General features: G+C 40.1%; 2 protein-coding genes across 2 annotated transcripts; both read left to right on the forward strand.

The window, feature by feature from the left end:
- Positions 1–2,273: 2,273 nt before the first annotated feature.
- LOC133447381 (kelch-like protein 10) lies at positions 2,274–5,823 on the forward strand. The gene is made up of 5 exons (XM_061726054.1): positions 2,274–2,419; positions 3,239–3,725; positions 4,226–4,843; positions 5,188–5,337; positions 5,456–5,823. The coding sequence occupies exons 1-5, from the start codon at positions 2,274–2,276 to the stop codon at positions 5,786–5,788; spliced, it is 1,734 nt and encodes a 577-aa protein (XP_061582038.1). The 3' UTR covers positions 5,789–5,823.
- Positions 5,824–17,292: 11,469 nt separating this feature from the next.
- Positions 17,293–20,764, forward strand: LOC133447382 (kelch-like protein 10). The gene is made up of 5 exons (XM_061726055.1): positions 17,293–17,438; positions 18,209–18,695; positions 19,197–19,814; positions 20,164–20,313; positions 20,432–20,764. Exons 1-5 carry the CDS (start codon positions 17,293–17,295, stop codon positions 20,762–20,764), a joined length of 1,734 nt encoding a protein of 577 aa, XP_061582039.1.
- Positions 20,765–21,871: the final 1,107 nt, after the last annotated feature.

The following is a 21,871-nucleotide window of genomic DNA, read 5'->3' on the forward strand; positions in this document are numbered from 1 at the left end:
AATTTAACATTCCAATTGTTAGTCAATTCAAATACTTAAGCATTGAAATATTTCCCAATTTAGATATGACTACTGAGAATAATTATATAGCATGTTTAGATAAGATTAAAGCAAATCTAGATAAATGGATGTCCAAACCTGTATCTTTTGAGGGCAGGATCTCAATCATAAAAATGATGGTGTTACCCTTAATTAATTTTGTAAGCTCCATGCTTCCTCTGAATCCACCAAAAGGATACTGGGATAGACTTCACAGATTGATAACTGAATTTGTATGGAATAAGAAAAAATCAAGGATCAAACTTACAACCCTGCAGAGAGAGAAATCAGCTGGAGGCTGGGGTGTTCCCGATTTTAAAATTTATCATTGGTCATTTGTATTACGCACTATAAAATCATGGTTGGATCCATTAAATCCCGCGGCTTGGCGTTCCTTGGAAGCAAAGTTAGTACATCCATGTAGATTACAAAATCTTATCTATGCAGACACTCCTACTAAACAGATTAAATTGATGTTTGGTCCCATTATTGAATATGTTTCGGTAATCTGGAAGCTGGTGTCTGACTACACTAATACAAGTAATAAATTGCATTTTCATACTCCAATATTTTATAATCATAATTTACTGTTAGGTGGGCGACCAGCAGCCTATCCAATATGGTCGAATAACGGGATTCATATACTTGGTCAGTTATTTGATACTAATGGCCTCCGCACATTCGAGGATTTAAAAGAACAGTATAATTTAGATCGTCTTTCTCGCTATATTTATTTTCAGCTCCACTCCGCTATGAAGACCTACGGCGTTCCATGGAACTCTGAGCTTCCTAAACATGACCTGGCAAAACAACTGTACAATACCACCAATACCAGGGGAACAGTATCAGTTCTGTATGTACAAATACTGCAGGCATCTTATAAACGAATGTCAAGTCAAACATATTGGCAAAGTGAATTCAATTCTATTACTCCTGAAATAACATGGAAAGTAGTGTGGAATAATATCATTCAAGCCTCAAAAAATCCTAACCATCAAACTATACACTTAAATATTGTTCACAGAGCTTACTTTACTCCCAGACTTAGACATTCAATGAAGGTGGAATCATCTCCCCTCTGCCAATTATGTACACAAGGTTGCTTAGGTACTTTTATACATATGTTTTGGGAATGCCCTGGAGTACAGTTGTTTTGGTTACAAGTCACCAAATCTTTATCCAAAATCTTAAATAAGGAGGTTCCATGCTGTCCCGTAATTTGTCTGCTGAATGATAATTCTCAATTTGTAATGTCAATACACGAAAAAAGAATTTGGCTTTCCGGCTTAACTGCTGCTAAAACAATTTTGGTAGTACGGTGGAAACCACCACACAATCTATCACTGGATCACTGGTGGCATCTTCTAATAGATATTTTAACCCTTGAGCTCTCTGTTGCACGGTCTCATGGAGCAAAAGAAAAGACCATAAAATCCAGGTCAGAAGCCATCAGAGCTGTGAAGTCTTGCCTATAAAGGGGGGGAACGGGGAGGGGATGGTGCAGATCACTCACTAGGGTGGGAGGGTTTTTATTTTTATTTTTGTTGATTAATTGCCAGTATGGGGATGGGTATGCAAGGGTGTGTGTGTGTGGATGTGAATGTGTGTCTGTGTGAGAGCGTGTATGTGTATGTATGTGGGTCAAGGAGGAGACAGACAAGCGTGAATATGTACAACATATGAAATATTTTTGTTTTGTTCTAACTATTGTGACACATTTTTTCCCCTGTTTTTTGCGTTTGTTTGTTTTTTTTTTTTTCAGATGTACAGTGGACATGTTGCTACAGCAGAGCGGTGCTTGTGACTGTCTGCCCCCTTTTTCTTTTTAAAAGAGGCAGGTGTTTTTATGCTAATATATATTATAACTTAAATTAAACAGAAGTCAAGGTGCCTATACTTGTGTTTGTCATGTAATCTATATAAGGATGTTTTGTAACTGAACTGAACTGTTTGTAAAACGACTGATTCTTTGAGACATTTCTTTAAAACATGGAACAAAAACGCATAATGATTTGATACCACTACTATGAAAACCAAATGAAGCAAAAGGTAACTTTTTTCCATTGTAAATGTAAACTAAATGTCTTTGTTGTCACTCACTGTGATGAAATAAAGGTCCATTCCGGAATACTGAGCTGATAAATAGCAGCACGTTCACAGTTCTGCCTTCATTTTAACAAGCTGATACGAACCATAAACATTTGACAAAGGTTCTCAGATTATCAAAGTTTAAGATGAGTAAAGAAGAGAAACCTTCAAACAACTCTGTGTACAATGAGCTCCGTCTGACGGAGGAACATTGTGACGCCGTTATCAAGGTTGAGGATGTTGAATTTCAAGTCCATAAAGTCGTGCTGTGTAACTGTACCCCATATTTTCGGTGAGTTGATAATATAATTATAGCTTTAATTTATTTAAAGATCTGAATCAAAGAATTAACTTCTATGAAAGTAAAATTGAAAATACAGATTAAGATTTTTACTAAAGCAGGTATGTCAAATGTGATATTGACAACCTTGCACATTAAGCAAGTTTTATATTTCAACGATATGGCAGATGATTTAAAACCAACAAAGTCTGTTTTCTCTCACAGTTACATGTTCCAGACAGCAGTTTAGATAAAAAACCATTTAACTGAACACTTTTCAAACAATTGTTCATATTTTCATCCATGGTAATCATATAGAAATCAATTCTGCACCACATATTTCTGTCAGCGATACACCAAGTAGTTATTATAAGCACTGCTTCTGATGCAGTACACACTGGTCAGTCTCAATATCAAAACCTTCAAAACCTAATTCTGTATACACCTCCCTTGGGGTGAAAAAAAATCTGATTATGGACAAGTAAATTGTTAAAAAGTAAACAAATTGCATATTTAGAAGCAAATATAGTCCCAGTGGATACATTCTTATCAGATATCAGGATGAGTACTGTATTATTAATGATTTTTTGCTTTGTAAATACATGCAGGGTGGCTTCTGAAAGAAAAAAAGTTAGGAAACCATTGGAGTAGTTGATATTCTCATGATTACGATACATAGTTGAGACATGGCAACACATAGCTTCTATTTAACATTTTAACTTGGTGTCAAGTATTCAGCTAAAAAAATGTAACATTGATAGAGTGATTAAAGCATGATGTTGCATGATGACTGTTGCAGAAATACATCTCTCTACTGTGCTTTCATTTCAGAGCTCTCTTCTCTTCTCGCTGGTCTAACCGGGACAAGAAGATCTTTAACATTCCCAACGTGTCTCCTGACACAATGCAGCTCATCCTTGCCCATGCTTACACCGGCTCCGTTTCTGTCACAGAGGACAACGTGCTGGACCTTCTGATTGCTGCCGATCAGTTCAACATAGACGATGTCATACGTATTTGCTACAATTTCCTTGAGGAGCAAATGTGCCCTGAAAACTGTATTGGCATTTGGCAATTAACCAACACATGCTTCTACCCCAAACTGCGCTCCAAGGCTTTTCACTACATCACTGAGCACTTTGAGGAGGTTGCAAGCTGTGAAGAGTTCCTGCAGATCCCCGTGGAGGAGCTCACTGATATCATTGAAAAAGACCAACTCAATGTAAAACAGGAGAGTACTGTGTTTGAGGCCATCATTAGGTGGATTAACCATTTACCCAATGAACGGGAGAAACACATTGTTGCTCTCTTACCGAAGGTAAGCATGCATGAATATGTTTAGTTTAATTTTCATGTTATCAGGATTCAATTGATGGTGTTGTGCTGACAGCTGTATAATTAACACTGCAAACCCACAATGATTTTTCTTTTTTTTTTCAAATAATCACACATTCCAGGTTACATTTATTGTATTCACCAGATATGAACCATGGACAGGGCCAATGGTTGGGTCCATGAACCCATTGATTTACGTCTGAATTCGGTGACACTGCTATGTAGCATAAATTTCAATATAATACAGACACAAAGGGTATTTGTGCTTTCAGGGGAATGATTGTGATCCTGTACACATAAATAGCATCCTTGAGTCACTTCTGAATTAGAACTGTGCAATATACTGTATAGGGCAAGGACATATGGACCTGGAAGTATTTCGAAAATTGTGTTAAATCAGTTAAACTGGATATTATTTGACATTAAGTGCTACAGTCCATGCAGTTTTATATCAATTGATTCTTTCCTTTCATGTCTGTTTAGGTCCGACTGGCTCTGTTGGATATGGAGTATTTTAAGATGAAAGTGATCACCAGTGAGGTGGTGAAGAGGAACCCTGAATGCTACTCCATGATCAGTGATGTTCCCAGAGCCATAGCTAATGTCATCAGATTTGGGCTGCCTTCACGTTGCTACGGCAACAGATTTACCCGGCCTCGCATGCCAAGGTCCATTTTGCTGGCCATGGGGGGATGGAGTGTTGGAGATCCAACCAACAGCATTGAGGCCTATGATATCCGGACTAACCAATGGACAAATGTGCCGAACGATGCTGGGCGTCCTCGTGCCTATCACGGCACTGCGTTCCTCAATGGGTACGTGTACTTTATTGGGGGTTTTGACAGACGGACCTATTTCAACAGTGTGTGCAGGTGGGACCCAACAACACACACGTGGCAGGAAGTGGCACCGATGTACTATCGTCGCTGCTACGTAAGTGTGATTGTACTAAATGGGTGCATATATGCTATTGGAGGCCACAATGGGCACACTCGGCTCAGCACCGTAGAGTACTACGAACCCCAGACCAACCAGTGGACTTGTATTGCACCGATGCACGAGCAGAGGAGTGACGCCAGCTGCACAACATTACACAACAAGGTGGGTGACACAGACACAGGGAGTCATTGGAGTAGAAGTGAATGGAATAGAGTCCCCAACCACTGAAAACACAAAACTCTAAAGAAATGCTAGATGTTGAGAAAATCAAGGGGTTTATAAAAAAAAATTGAATTTCATAGTTCTTCATGTAAGGGTGCTTCAAAGACACATGCTGAATGTTAAAAATCCTAAACTATTAATATTATGCCTTACAAAGTTAGTTATATCTGACCAATAGAAAAAAGATAATTTTATTAAGCCACGTAACATTAAAGCAAAGATTACACAGGAATACAAAACTCATAAAGGGTAAAATCACTTAATACCTCTTATTTCGTCTTCAGATCTATATTTGTGGTGGATTCAATGGGCAAGAGTGCCTGGAAACAGCTGAATACTACGATCCACAGACTATGCAGTGGACATTGATCTCACCAATGACTTGTCGGCGCAGTGGAGTTGGGGTGGTTGCGTACGGAGATAAAGTCTATGCAGTAAGTTGAAAACCAGCAGACATTACCAAAAGAGTTTTTTTATCCATTGGTAATTAGTTTCTTATAAAAGATGCAGAGAGCCAGATTTTAACCATAATATTACAATTTACTCCAACAGGTTGGAGGGTTTGATGGTGAGAACCGTCTCAGCACTGCTGAGTGCTACAACCCAGGAACCAACACTTGGAACAACGTTGCATCCATGATAACTACCCGCAGCAACTTTGGCATCGAAGTCATGGAAGACCTGCTCTTTGTTGTGGGGGGTTTCAACGGCTTCACCACCACCTGTAGTGTGGAGAACTACAACAGAGAAACAGATGAATGGTGCGAGGTATGCGATATGGATGTCTTCCGGAGCGCCCTGAGCTGCTGCGTTGTGTTTGGATTCCCCAATATGGCTGATTATGTTCCCCCTCGTGACCCCCGGAGTGACTCTGCCTCCTCCTGAAACCAATGTGCCCAACTGTTACAGTCACCATCCCTTTGGGCTGCCTTTACCTGGCTCTGGGAATGTTACAACATCCGCCATCATCCAACAGACTTGGCTGTAACATAAATTCATGAAATAAATGTTGTCATCATTAACATGAATTCTGTCAATAACATTTTTCTAGACATTTCAACAGCTTATCAATGCTTTTTTGTGGAGCCTTATGCATGAAGAATATGGTCTGACCAATAAGTTTTTATAAGTTTTCATGATTTCTCTCTGTAGATTGTGTACATGCATTATGTACATTTCATGACAACTAGAGGAGGGGCCAGTTCAATGCACAACCTGCAGTCTGATGGAAAGTGGTTATCATGAAGAGGCATATAAAAACCGTTTAACTAAGGTCTATAAACACACCTTCGATAACTGATCAGCTAAAGCTAACCCGCTGTGGCACAACAGACGCTATATAAATAAAATTGAATTGGGGCACGGTGGCGAAGCAGGTAGTGCAGCCATCTCACAGCAAGAAGGTCCTGGGTTCGATTCCCGCCGGGGATGCTGTGGGCGCTGAAGTGCGTGTTAGTTCCCCCATGACTTCAGTGCCCACACCCTGGGTGGGGTTGGCGAAAGGATCTTTCTGTGTGGAGTTTGCATGTTCTCCCCGTGTTCCCCTGGGTAGCTAATGGGAGCTACCCTCACAAAAACATGCACACAGTCCTGGGCTATACATGCCCCCTCTGGCCAACCGGGGTGCCAGATGGGGTGGGGAGGATCCGGCCGGAATAACGTGATCCTTCCACGCGCTACGTTCGGCTGGAGAAACCCCACCCTGTCTGGTGAAAAGATGCGGCCTGCTCACTCCTCAGGTTAAGGAGGAGACCTGAGCTCAGTGCGGGGCCCTCCCGGGGTTGGTAGAGGATGGCAATGCCCAAGACTGTTAGGTAGGAGCACTGGGTGATAAAAATGGGGAAAAAAGCGGGATAAAAATATTTAAAAAAAAAAAATCATTCCCAGCAGGACGACAATAGCAGACTAGCAGTAAACGTAAAGCCTGTGTTGAAAACAAACATCAATAGCAACAAAAGAACAAAGTGAAAAACTGAAAACTACTTCACTGTGTTGTGGAATTTATCAAAAACCAGTTCAGAAGTCCGCTCGTGGTATAGAGAGGTTTTAATCAGTTAAGCCGGCGTTCGACATGACCAGCACAGATCTAGTCTGTATTTGGTGTGTCGACCTCGAATGGTTTGTAACAAGCTTTTTTATACAAGAACAAACAACAGAATTAAACAAGTCAGTGTGACAGTCAGAGGCGTGGCCTTGCGGGGGGCTGGAAGTCCGATACTCTCCTGGTGCCTGTCCCAGCAGGGAAACAAGACGCAGGGACTGGAATGACAATGCCTAGGGACATTGAATGAGACAATGCGTTGCCGGCAAGGTGTCGTACCGGCAGGGGTCCTTAGCAATTGGAATTGCATGTCAATGAGCTGAGGGGGATATGAGTTCAGGAGCCGTCCGCAGGGCGGCGTCGTGTCCCCGCAGGGGGTCTGCAGGGGGCCTCATCAATTCACAATTTTTTTTATTTATTTATTTTTTTTTTTTTTTTAAGTACAGTCAATCTCAATTTTGAACAGAAAGTCTGAATTTTCCTCCTCCACTGACGGTAGAGGTGGAATTACAGTGGAGTACATGATTTTAGTAGTAGTTTGAGCCATACATATTTTGCAAGTGAACCTTAGACATGTAATCAGAAGCCAAATAACAATTAGGAGTACAAGCCCCAATAAAGCAAATTCAAATATCAAGTAACCAACTGTTCTTTAAACCAATGAAACAAACTACTTATGACAGGTGTATGTAACATTTTGGCAATATCTTTCAAGTGATGCGTTATTTCTTGGACTGTGGCATTGCGGGTATAAATGTACAACATTCAGTTTTAATGACAGCACAAGTTCCCCTTGAGAAGCTAGTAAGTAGTCCAATGTAGCACGATTCCGCAAGGCCATCATCCCTAGAGCAGCCATCTCCCGTGAGAGCATCGGCATGCCCCCTGTTGCGGTCCTTGCCGAATCCTCAATGGAATCGGGCAGTGGTTTTTGGCTTGTTTTAGGCTTAACAAGCGGTTCTTCAGAAGGAGAGTATGTGGAGTCACATCTCGATGCTACACCATAATTGTCTCGCTTGTGGGGGTCTGCGGGGCCTGCGCTGCTCCTCTGCTCCTCCGCTCCTCCACCAGTCGTGGAGGTCCTGGGTGTTGGAGCTGGGCCCGCGTTGCTCCCCTCAATGGCTCCGACGGGGTACCACAGAAAGAAGAAGGAATCGGCCGGTCTCCGGTGCATGGTCGAGGAGCTGTGCTCCCGCAGTGGGACGCGTGGAACCAGGCCAGCGCCCCCCACCCTTGAGTGTCGGTGGTGCAGGACGTGCTGAGCCCTGGACCACCGAGGCCCTCTCCGACACAAACCCAGTCTCCGGGTTGTGGCATGGTTTGCCACTAGGAGGAGACTGGACAGCTTTTACTTTTCTGTGGATTGACTGAACAACAGAAGTTTAGAGTACAACAGAATGATATCATGGATTCATCCATGGCATGGAAGTCCATCTTCTTCATATATACAGAACTGAATTGCTTGGTATGGTCATAGGTCTACCCATAATCCTTTCATGAGGCGTGAGTTTTGTGCTTCCTAATGGGTGTTAACAGGTGTCAACATTGTCCATTTAAATCCAGTTTAAAATTCTCTGCACATACAAAAACATTTTCATACATGAACATTTTCATACAAGAATAATTTCATATCCCTCACATAATGTCTATTTGCAGAGCTTCAAAAAAAAAGTCACGGTGGGGGGAAGTGTTGATAATGTTTGCAATATTTTTATAGGATGCAAATCTTGGAGCTTATCAGTCTTTCAACACTATCTGACACATTCCCCCTTTTGCTCATCTGTGATTGCCAACTGTGATCAGCTATCACGGGTACAAGGATGTGGGTGCAACAACGCGGCCGTCGTTGCTGACCCATAATTGTTTACATTTTTACAACCATGGGAATGCTACAATCCGTTTTTTCTTCACCTCAGTAGTCTTCTTGTAGGAGGGCTACATCATTAGGAGAAACCAGGTCGTTAGCGGGTATAGAAGGGCAAAGTTTTACATAGACAGGTAAGCCAAATTTGGCAGTTTCTTTTGCTGCATGGTCAGCTGAAGCATTGCCTAGTGAAAACAGGGTTGGACTGGGTGTGGGCTTCACATTTAACAAAGCAATAGATGAAGGTAGTTGACAGGCTTGTAACAGTTCACCAATCAATTAACCACATTTATCTCCGAGGATGAGATAAATACTCGGTTTGCCCACAATATATAAAATCTATAAAATACAATATACACAACCAAAAGCATATCTGGAATCTGTATAGATTGTAACAGTTTTACCTTTTGATCAGTATATATAGTTTCATCTACTTGGGTGGAGCTGGAGGAGGAGGGCGCTTTCAACAATTAAGAATTATCACAAATTGTATAACCTGCGTATGGTATTCCATTTTTATAAGCAGAGTCGTCAGTGAGGAAAACAGGAAAGGTCAGGACGAGTGTTAAAGACAGAGGTGTCAAAAGTATTCACATTCATTACTCAGGTAGAAGTATAGATATTAGAGTTCAAAAATACTCCTGTAGAAGTTGAAGTATCAACTCAAAATTTATTTTTTTTATTTATTTATTTATTTTTTTTTTTTTCAAGTAAAAGTATAAAGTACTGGTTTCAAAAGTACTTAAAGTATAAAAGTAAAAGTAATATAAGCGGGGAAAAACCATTAAGGCTAAAAGCCATTGAAAATGAATGCATCTTAGTATATTGCAAATATATTAAAGAACCATATATGTGCATTATTGAGCATTAACATGTGTTTCAGAGACCAGACACGTACAAACCAAATATGTTTATACTTCTCATCCAACCACAACCAAATTCACTCTATCCGGATGGCACAATTTAACTGGATAGTTTTTTTAAAGGCCGAAATGAAATAGAGTAAGGCTGTTTTTAAAACGTAAGGAGTAAAAAGTAAAGATAATTGCGTGAAAATGTAAGGAGTAAAAGTAAAGATAATTGCGTGAAAATGTAAGGAGTAAAAGTAAAAACCGTCTGAAAAATAATTACTCCAGTGAAGCATACACAACCAAAAGTTCTACTTAAGTAAGGTAATGAGGTATTTGTACTTCGTTACTTGACACCTCTAGTTAGAGATTAGTTTTACATGCATTCAGAGACATTATAGTTGGGTCACAGACAGATTTCCATGCAATTAAATTATGAAGGTACCATAGGCAGGATAAGATTATGTAAATTGAGATGCTCTGATTTGCCTCACCACAATGGGAGCCGTTCCCATTTTCTTTGTTTGAGACGTGTGTGACATGTGGATTGGTGTGAATAATCATTGGCTGGCTCCTCTCCACCTCCTCTCAGCGCTCAACCTGTGTAGACAACACTTTTGAAAAAGACATTAGTATTTTCATACATTTCAGATTCTTTTTTTTTGCGTTATCCAGCCCTACCCTTTGTTTGAGGGCAATTAGCAAATATATATTTTGCATGTACCCTGGAGGGAATCCATCAATCTGATCTCGTGACAGACCACAATTCTCTTACTATTATTTGGCTCCAAATTTTGTAGGTAACAGATCTTGGATTTTTGTAAAATCCAGTCGTCATCAGAAGTGTCATCGTCATTTGATTCTTTAATCAGTTTCACCGGATAAAGGTTTTGATTTTATCATTTAACTGGTTCTCTAATTTCATTTTTGTCTGCGTTGTGTTTTTAAATCTTTCCTTAGTAAAGCCATCAGCTTTTTATTTAGATCAGTAAGCGAAGCTATTTGGGATTCTGCATTACGGCGTCTACTTTCATCCCTCCAAAAATCTGAGGGAGTTTGAAGTGCTTTTTAGTTATTTTAACAATATTTAATACTAACTAAGTAACAAACAAAACTAACAAATAAAACTATCGGTACCGTGATTACCATACATGTATTTAAAAGGACCAGTCAACTCTTTCTCTGACTCTCTACTGAAAAACTTCCCAAAAACTTTCAAATTTTTTTTTTTCTTTCTGTAAGATCCCCCCAAAAAAACTTTCAATTACACTTACTTTTACCCACAAATTACTTGCAAATTCTTCCAATCATCAGTCTACTTCAGAGCATACAAATCATTCCTGTTGATGCAAGGAGAGCGAGTCAATTCTTACTGAAATGAAATATACCTCAAGTATTTGGGAGAGCAAATCATCCCCACTTATTAAAAAAACAGTTCTTCTACATATATGTCAGTTTCCCACAAGTATCTCAGTGTTCCAAACACTTCTTTTTGGACCTCAAGTCCTGCATATGCTATAAGTCCCACTGGACTACTCAGACCAACATGGCATTCTGGCCATTATTTCCTTAATGTTACCAGAGATATTAAACCTTTTTAGAAGAGCGAGTCAGATTCTTAAGGCAGGAGAAGCAGAACATTCTCACAACACAATCAAATTCAAGTGTTATGAAATTGCCAGCGTTCCTAAAAACATCTCTACAATAACGTTCCCAATAACACAAAATAATAAAAAATAACCCTCACAACCACACAGCGGACTTACCTAAAATCTCAGGATGACGTCAACCATTCTCCGGCACTCCAATTCACAGACTTTCGGCAACAACTCAGCAACAATAATTTGGGATTTTGTAAGTGGATCCCATTACCTCTAAAATTTTAGATAGAGTCGCTGATTGCGCCGTTGTTCTGGAACAGGAGTTTCCATCGAAGGTCTATTGTCATCCGGGTCAACGGCACCAAATTGTTGTGGAATTTATTAAAAACCAGTTCAGAAGTCCGCTCGTGGTATAGAGAGGTTTTAATCAGTTAAGCCGGCGTTCGACATGACCAGCACAGATCTAGTCTGTATTTGGTGTGTCGACCTCGAATGGTTTGTAACAAGCTTTTTTATACAAGAACAAACAACAGAATTAAACAAGTCAGTGTGACAGTCAGAGGCGTGGCCTTGCGGGGGGCTGGAAGTCCGATACTCTCCTGGTGCCTGTCCCAGCAGGGAAACAAGACGCAGGGACTGGAATGACAATGCCTAGGGACATTGAATGAGACAATGCGTTGCCGGCAAGGTGTCGTACCGGCAGGGGTCCTTAGCAACTGGAATTGCATGTCAATGAGCTGAGGGGGATATGAGTTCAGGAGCCGTCCGCAGGGCGGCGTCGTGTCCCCGCAGGGGGTCTGCAGGGGGCCTCATCAACTGCCATCTGCTATCTGAAAAGATCATTTTGCCTTATTCACATTCTCTGAATTTACTGCTTTTACAACAATGTGTTCACATTTTAATAAGCCCCATAGAAACATCTGGACACCTCGCCTGTCAGATCCATTCATTCTCCTTATTTAATGGTGATAGCAGGGAACAATTTTACGCGGCCCAGACGATTGTCACCATGAGTGGAGCAGGAGATGGCTTTCCCTTTTATATGCAGTATTTGCCCCTGACAGGATTTAAAACACCACTAAACATACTGTAATTGTTCTTTTCACAAGACATAGTGTCACAAGGTCAACAAATGATGTACGAAGCAATATTTCAAAATAGTGAGACAAGCCAGAGATTTTATTATTTATTTAAATGCATTAAAATTTAATTCAGGCATATGAATGTGTATTACAGTTCTATTTTGTAAGCATTTTTGAAGTTATGTTCCTGTAAATTTCTAAAGGAGTTTAGCGCATTTAAGTTACTGCAAGCCATAAGGAGCAGCCATTGACATAGTTATCTACTTAGCAACTGATTACCTCTATCATTAATAAAAATTGTGTTGGCACACAATTCTGGTAATCTTAGCCATGGGAGCTTTACAATCGTTATTTCCTCCTTAAAAACACACAGCAACAAAATAAGCCCCATAATACTCCTAATATGGTGCTTTTTTGGATTGTTTGATTGTTTTTTGGTGAAATTATTTCAGAAATCAAGATGTTCAGCATCTCCAATGAATAAGTCCCATCTTTTATGAAAGAAAACAAGAGTAAAAATTTGAAAATACTCTGAAGTTAAGAGATGCTCTCACTGAAATATAATTGAGACACTAAATGGAAAAAGGACCACATATTATTACTAGTGGTTCATAGATTGTGAACATGTATAGTAGGTAATGTACGAGCTATTGAACTCAGGCTGTTTCTGGTTGTGTTCTGGGTTGTTCTGGGTGGTTCTGGGCATGTACAGGGTGGTTTTGTTTCTGTGTGAGGTGATTCAGGGGGGTAAATGAACCACACACCCTGATTCGCAGAAGGTGTGGTTCGGCCTGGTTGTATTTGGGGTGGTTCTGGTTCTGTCTGAGGTGGGTGTGGTTGTATTGCATTCATTTTTATGCTCCCCATTGGAATGAATAGGTTTTACGTCACCACAGTAACAGCCCCATAGGAATGAATGGGGCTATTTTGACCCGCTTTTTGGTGTCTAGCGTCACCACTGTAACACTTTTGATGGAGAAAATTAATTCCCATCATTGAATGATGGAGACTAAGGTTTTTGATTTATGTTATGGTTATGGTTATGGTTATTGTACAGGCAGATGCTAGTTAGCAGTAGGCTATGGTTTTACTCCGGTCCGAGCCCCAAGCTCTGTTGTTCTTCAAAAATCCAATGGAATCCAAGTTATGAAAAACAAAAATATATTTATTTACAAACTGTCACTAATCCATAAGAACATTCAAAACCGATTACGGTAAGAAACCGTGTCGCTCCACTGCTGCTCAACCCTGTACTCACTATAGGGTGGCCATACGTCCGGATTTAGGCCGGACAGTCCGGAATTTAAATGCCTTGTCCGGCGTCCTGCGCAGCCTCAAGCCGGACGCTTATTTGTCCTCCTTTTTGGAGTTGCACTTCAAGGCAATGCTGCAAATCATCCAATGATGTAAGACTTTCAGTGATTGGTTTAAAATATGATTGGCTAAAAGCGGTGTCACTCAATTCCCTGATTTCTCATTGGTTGAAAATGTAAGTAAGCCGCCCCCTGTTGCCATGTGTCGTCTCGTTTCTAAATGTTAGCATGCCGAAAAGACGGACTTCGTTCAACGCGGAATGGTCAAAGGAGCATACATTTATAAGCAAAAGTAGCAAAGACAGCGTTAAGGCAGAGCTCCAAGTTTGTGTCAACTTCACCTTTCCCTGCACAAACATGTACCATAAGTTCCTTGGAAACAAAAAAATTTTGGATGCTGCCAGAAAAGGCCAGAAGTATTGCAGATAGAGGATAAATTTTTTGGTGAGTACAATATTATCATCTTTTGTTTGTTACTTGTGTACTATATTTAATTAAACAAATATACACGTAACACTTGTAATGCAACATTTTTTTTTAACAATATCTTTATTATTTTTTCATTTACAAACAGAATATTATAATAAAGGACATCCCATCCCACATCCCTTCTCTCTTTACATATTTCTTGTTATACAATCCTTCTTAGGTATCTTGCCCTGCATTGTCCTCCCGTAGAAGTGCCCCTATGTGTCCTTTTTTAATAAATTGATCAAATGGTTTCCAGATTTCTTCATACATCCCAAGTTTATTTTTTAGTGTATAAGTTATTTTCTCCATTGACCTACATTGTGCCATTGCCTTGATCCACGCACCAATTGTAAGTGCATCCGTATTCTTCCAATTGAGAGTGATGATCTTTTTTGCCTGCAATATAGCGAAATCAATAAATTTGTGTTCTTGGGGTTTCAAATTAAGATCTTTTGGATATAAATGCAGCAATAACAAGGTAGGCTCCAGTGGGATATTCATGCAGGACAGAATAAGCACAGTTTTAATAATCACCTCCCTCCAGAATTTTTTAATTTGATCACATTCCCAAACACAGTGCAAAAATGTTCCTTGAACCTCATTGCATTTAAAACAATTGTCAGGTGTATTACTGTTATATTTATTTAATTTGATAGGAGTTATGTATGTCTGCATATCCTCATGCTCCTTTAACTGCCGGGCAAGCTCAGCAGCAGCTCTTAAAGGTATAGCGTCACTAAATCAACACAAACCAAACAGTGTATTCCAGTTCTATAGTTAAAGGAGCATGAGGCTCCTTTTAAAAGGAACCCTGGTTATTAAGACTTGTAGTCCCTAATTAGCCACAATTGTTCTCTTATACTAAAATATGTTGTTAGAAACACATAAAATAATCTAATTGCTTTAAAAATCTACAATGTTTATCACATATTTTGACCTGCGGGAGGCGCCATGTTTTACTTGCGCAATGGATTCTGGGGGCGATGACGTAGACCGGTGGCTCTGGGAAGATAAGCCGCGTTGGTTTAACTGGGACAGGTATCTAAAACATAGATGAGCAGCACTCTCCCGGCCGTGGAGGCTGACAAGGGAGCCCCGTAAGACGTCTCGGTTCAGGCAAACTGGATAAAAGTTCTGTGATGCACGGGAGATCTGCAAAAATGATCAATGTCGTGCGCATCTTACCAGTGCATTAGGCTACGGCGTCTACGCCGTAGCCTACGCCGTTGACGCCATAGCCTACGGCGTAGGCTCCTGCGTAGACGGCGTAGCCGTGGCTCTATGAGCCTGCAGCGCTCCGACATCCGCTCTCGCCGCCGCCGGGATGGAGACGCCGGTGGGTAGGATGCACGTTTGGGTGGGCATAGCCCACCCCTGCCCCCCCCTAAAACCGGCTTCGGTGCTGATGACAGACCAAAGGCTGAGGGGACTGGCCCGGGACTTTGACGAAACGGGAGGCGCAGACTTCGCGTCAAATAGGCAAGAACATCTTTATTTAATTTAATGACGCCAGATCTGGCTGGGGTTTTTATTGTAGCATCGGCTATCTGCTAGTTGAAACGTGTGGTCTGTTAAAAAAGGAAGACATCAACAAGGTTTTTTATATCACATTGTTATAATTGATACCAACATTTATCTTTTAAGACCTACATGTCTTAATAGCCAGGGTTCCTTTTAAGCAATGAGACTCTCTAGCGCCACCCTTCACCACAACGGCCGTCGGGGGTACTGCAGCCAACAGCGAAGCCGGCATGGGAGAACGGGGAGAACGCACATGCAGCGTCATGTGACGTCACATCCGCAGCCCAGCATGACCCCGTTCCACATCGGAACGGGGTCATGCCAGGCGGTGTTTTGCGACTTTAGCTTGCACGATTCATTAGACCCAATGTTAAAGAACACAAATACTTTTTCCAAAGAGTGCAATCCATTAAAACTGTTGCAGTCATGTATTCTGGCTCTTTAAATGTCATTTAGTTCTGTTTAATTCAATTATTTTTAATATTTTAGTGCTATTTGTGCTAGAGATCAAAAGTTTACGTAAGAGACAGTGGACTGGACAGTGGTACATGGACCATGTGTATGTTTAAAGTTGGAATCCATACAATATTCCCATTATAATAACAACCCAATGAGTATCAAATCATAATCCACAAAGGCATCATGGACAATCCCCTCATCAAGGACAATCGGGCTCGACCACCACACAGCCCCATCTCCTGACAGAGAAGTAGCTTCACTGACTGGCTGTTGTCACCATCCTGCTCCACAAACAGACTGAAGAAAACATTCCTCACTGTTCTGTGCTGAACTACGCACTGCAAACCATGCACCATATTTTGTTTATTCCTGGACGTTTTCACTGAGTATTTTACTATTATTACTAATATCCATTACATGCCTTTCTATCTTGAGTTTTGAATATTGCTTGAATTTTTAAATTCCCCTTTTGTACCTACCATCTATCTTTCATGTCTACAGCAATAATGTTATTATTGCTTAGAATATTTCAACAAAACTGAACATTGAAGGTTTGGCAGAAGGTCAAATAAGTATTTATAATAGTCACATTTACTTTACATGAATCCACATTTATTAAAAACATCTTGAAAGTTCTACAAATGAGAAGGGTCACATGAATCTCATTTGCCTCCCAACCATCAGACCTTCTGGAAGTCTAACGGTCTAAAGATAATAATCTCATCAACAAGGCCAAATATGTGCCAGAGCTGGTAACACTGGGTTAAAAATACCATAAAAGAAGCAGATGGTTTGATGCTAATATATATTATAACTTAAATTAAACAGAAGTCAAGGTGCCTATACTTGTGTTTGTCATGTAATCTACTGTATATAAGGATGTTTTGTAACTGAACTGAACTGTTTGTAAAACGACTGATTCTTTGAGACATTTCTTTAAAACATGGAACAAAAATGCATAATGATTTGATACCACTACTGTGAAAACCAAATGAAGCAAAAGTTAACTTTTTTCCATTGTAAATGTAAACTAAATGTCTTTGTTGTCACTCACTGTGATGAAATAAAGGTCCATTCCGGAATACTGAGCTGATAAATAAGCAGCACGTTCACAGTTCTGCCTTCATTTTAACAAACTGATACAAACCATAAACATCTGAGAAAGGTTCTCATATTATCAAAGTTTAAGATGAATAAAGAAGAGAAAACTTCAGACAACTCTGTGTACAATGAGCTCCGTCTGACGGGGGAACATTGTGACGCCGTTATCAAGGTTGAGGATGTTGAATTTCAAGTCCATAAAGTCGTCCTGTGTAACTGTACCCCATATTTTCGGTGAGTTGATAATATATTCATAGCTTTAATTTATTTAAAGATCTGAATCAAAGAATGAACTTCTTAGAAAGTAAAATTGAAAATACAAATTAAGATTTTTACTAAAGCAGGTATGTCAAATGTGATATTGACAACCTTGCACATTAAGCAAGTTTTATATTTCAAAGATATGGCAGATGATTTAAAACCAACGAGGTTTGTTTTTTTCTCACAGTTACATGTTCCAGACAGTAGTTTAGATAAAAAAAACATTTCACTGAACACTTTCCAAACAATTGTTCATATTTTCTTCCATGGTAATCATATAGAAATCAATTCTGCACCACATATTTCTGTCAGCGACACACCAAGTAGTTATTACAAGCACTGCTTCTGATGCAGTACACACTGGTCAGTCTCAATATCAAAACCTTCAAAACTTAATTCTGTATACACCTCCCTTGCTATATTTAGAAGCAAATTAATTCCCAGTGGATACATTCTTATCAGATATCAGGATGAGTACTGTATTATTAATGATTTTTTGCTTTGTAAATACATGCAGGGTGGCTTCTGAAAGAAAAACAGTTAGGAAACCATTGGAGTAGTTTATATTCTCATGATTAGGATACATAGTTGAGATATGGCAACACCAAGCTTCTATTTAACATTTTAACTTATGGTGTCAAGAATTCAGCTGAAACAAATGTGACATTGATAGAGTGATTAAAGCATGATGTTGCATGATGACTGTTGCAGAAATACATGTCTCTACTGTGCTTTCATTTCAGAGCTCTCTTCTCTTCTCGCTGGTCTAACCGGGACAAGAAGATCTTTAACATTCCCAACGTGTCTCCTGACACAATGCAGCTCATCCTTGACCATGCTTACACCGGCTCCGTTTCTGTCACAGAGGACAACGTGCTGGACCTTCTGATTGCTGCCGATCAGTTCAACATAGACGATGTCATACGTATTTGCTACAGTTTCCTTGAGGAGCAAATGTGCCCTGAAAACTGTATTGGCATTTGGCAATTAACCAACACCTGCTTCTACCCCAAACTGCGCTCCAAGGCTTTTCACTACATCACTGAGCACTTTGAGGAGGTTGCAAGCTGTGAAGAGTTCCTGCAGATCCCCGTGGAGGAACTCACTGATATCATTGAAAAAGACCAACTCAATGTAAAACAGGAGAGTACTGTATTTGAGGCCATCATTAGGTGGATTAACCATTTACCCAATGAACGGGAGAAACACATTGTTGCTCTCTTACCGAAGGTAAGCTTGTATGAATATGTTTAATTTAATTTTCATATTATCAGGATTCAATTGATGGTGTTGTGCTGACAGCTGTATAATTAACACTGCAAACCCACAATGATTTTTCTTTTTTTTTTCCAAATAATCACACATTCCAGGTTACATTTATTGTATTCACCAGATATGAACCATGGACAGGGCCAATGGTTGGGTCCATGAACACATTTATTTACGTCTGAATTTGGTGACACTGCTATGTAGCATAAATTTCAATATAATACAGACACAAAGGGTATTCGTGCTTTCAGGGGAATGATTGTGATCCTGTACACATACATAGCATCCTTGAATCACTTCTGAATTATAACTGTGCAATATACTGTATAGGGCAAGGACATATGGACCTGGAAGTATTTCGAAAATTGTGTTAAATCAGTTAAACTGGATATTATTTGACGTTAAATGCTACAGTCCATGCAGTTTTATATTAATTGATTCTTTCCTTTCATGTCTGTTTAGGTCCGACTGGCTCTGTTGGATATGGAGTATTTTAAGATGAAAGTGATCACCAGTGAGGTGGTGAAGAGGAACCCTGAATGCTACTCCATGATCAGTGATGTTCCCAGAGCCATAGCTAATGTCATCAGATTTGGGCTGCCTTCACGTTGCTACGGCAACAGATTTACCCGGCCTCGCATGCCAAGGTCCATTTTGCTGGCCATGGGGGGATGGAGTGTTGGAGATCCAACCAACAGCATTGAGGCCTATGATATCCGGACTGACCGATGGACAAATGTGCCGAACGATGCTGGGCGTCCTCGTGCCTATCACGGCACTGCGTTCCTCAATGGGTACGTGTACTTTATTGGGGGTTTTGACGGACGGAGCTATTTCAACAGTGTGTGCAGGTGGGACCCAACAACACACACGTGGCAGGAAATGGCACCGATGTACTATCGCCGCTGCTACGTAAATGTGACTGTACTAAATGGGTGCATATATGCTATTGGAGGCTACGGTGGGCACACTCGGCTCAGCACTGCAGAGTACTACGAACCCCAGACCAACCAGTGGACTTGTATTGCACCGATGCACGAGCAGAGGAGTGACGCCAGCTGCACAACATTAGACAACAAGGTGGGTGAACTGACAGAGACACAGGGACTCATTGGAGTAGTAGTGAATGGAATAGAGTCCCCAACAACAGAAAACACAAAACTCTAAAGAAATGCTAGATGTTGAGAAAATCAAGGGGTTAATAAAAGAAAATTGAATTACATAGTTATTCATGTAAGGGTGCTTCAAAGACACATGCTGAATGTTAAAAATCCTAAACTATAAATATTATGCCTTACAAAGTTAGTTATATCTGACCAATGGAAAAAAGATCATTTTATTAAGCCACGTAACATTAAAACAAAGATTACACAGGAATACAAAACTCATAACGGGTAAAATCACTTAATATTTCTTATTTTGTCTTCAGATCTATATTTGTGGTGGATTCAATGGACAAGAGTGCCTGGAAACAGCTGAATACTACGATCCACAGACTATGCAGTGGACATTGATCTCACCAATGACTTGTCGGCGCAGTGGAGTTGGGGTGGTTGCGTACGGAGATAAAGTCTATGCAGTAAGTTGAAAACCAGCAGACATTACCAAAAGAGTTTTTTTATCCATTGGTAATTAGTTTCTTATAAAAGATGCAGAGAGACAGATTTTAACCATAATATTCCAATTTACTCCAACAGGTTGGAGGGTTTGATGGTGAGAACCGTCTCCGCACTGCTGAGTGCTACAACCCAGGAACCAACACTTGGAACAACGTTGCATCCATGATAACTACCCGCAGCAACTTTGGCATCGAAGTCATGGAAGACCTGCTCTTTGTTGTTGGGGGTTTCAACGGCTTGACCACCACCTGTAGTGTGGAGAAGTACAACAGAGAAACAGATGAATGGTGCGAGGTATGCGATATGGATGTCTTCCGGAGCGCCCTGAGCTGCTGCGTTGTGTTTGGATTCCCCAATATGGCTGATTATGTTCCCCCTCGTGACCCCCGGAGTGACTCTGACTCCTCCTGAAACCAATGTGCCCAACTGTTACAGTTACCATCCCTTTGGGCAGCCTTTACCTGCCTCTGGGAATGTTATAACATCCGCCATCATCCAACAGACTTGGCTGTAACATAAATTCATGAAATAAATGTTGTCATCATTAACATGAATTCTGTCAATAACATTTTTCTAGACATTTCAACAGCTTATCAATGCTTTTTTTGTGGAGCCTTATGCATGAAGAATATGGTCTGACCAATACGTTTTTATAAGTTTTCATGATTTCTCTCTGTAGATTGTTTACATGCATTATGTACATTTCATGACAACTGCAGGAGGGGCCAGTTCACTGCACAACCTGCAGTCTGATGGAAAGTGGTTATCATGAAGAGGCATATAAAAACCGTTTAACTAAGGTCTATAAACACACGTAACTAAATTTAAAAAAAATTATGTTTTCACATGTACATTCACCATTGACATGCAGATTAATACTAATGGTTACTTCCAAAGAAAGAAAGACATTTTCGTATGGATTTAGTTCAGATTAAACTGTCAAAATAATTCCCAGCAGGACGACAATAGCAGACGAGCAGTAAACGTAAAGCCTGTGTTGAAAACAAACATCAATGGGGACAACAAAAGAACAAAGTGAAAAACTGAAAACTACTTCACTGCCATCTGCTATCTGAAAAGATCATTTTGCCTTATTCCCATTCTTTGAATTAAAGCAATAATGTAATTATTACTTACTAATATTACTAATATTTCAACAAAACTGACCATTAAAGGTTTGGCTGTCAGAAGGTCAAATAAGTATTTATAATAGTCACATTTACTTTACATGAATCCACATTTATTAAAAACATCTTGAAAGTTTTACAAATGAGAAGGGTCACATAAATCTCATTGGCCTCCCAACCATCAGACCTTCTGGAAGTCTAATGGTCTAAAGATAATAATCTCATCAACAAGGCCAAATATGTGCCAGAGCTGGTAACACTGGGTTAAAAATACCATAAAAGAGGCAGATGGTTTGATGCTAATATATATATTATAACTTAAATCAAACAGAAGTCAAGGTGCCTATACTTGTGTTTGTCATGTAATCTATATAAGGATGTTTTGTTACTG

Source organism: Cololabis saira, chromosome 7 (genome assembly GCF_033807715.1).
Source record: "Cololabis saira isolate AMF1-May2022 chromosome 7, fColSai1.1, whole genome shotgun sequence".
Lineage (NCBI taxonomy): Eukaryota > Metazoa > Chordata > Actinopteri > Beloniformes > Belonidae > Cololabis > Cololabis saira.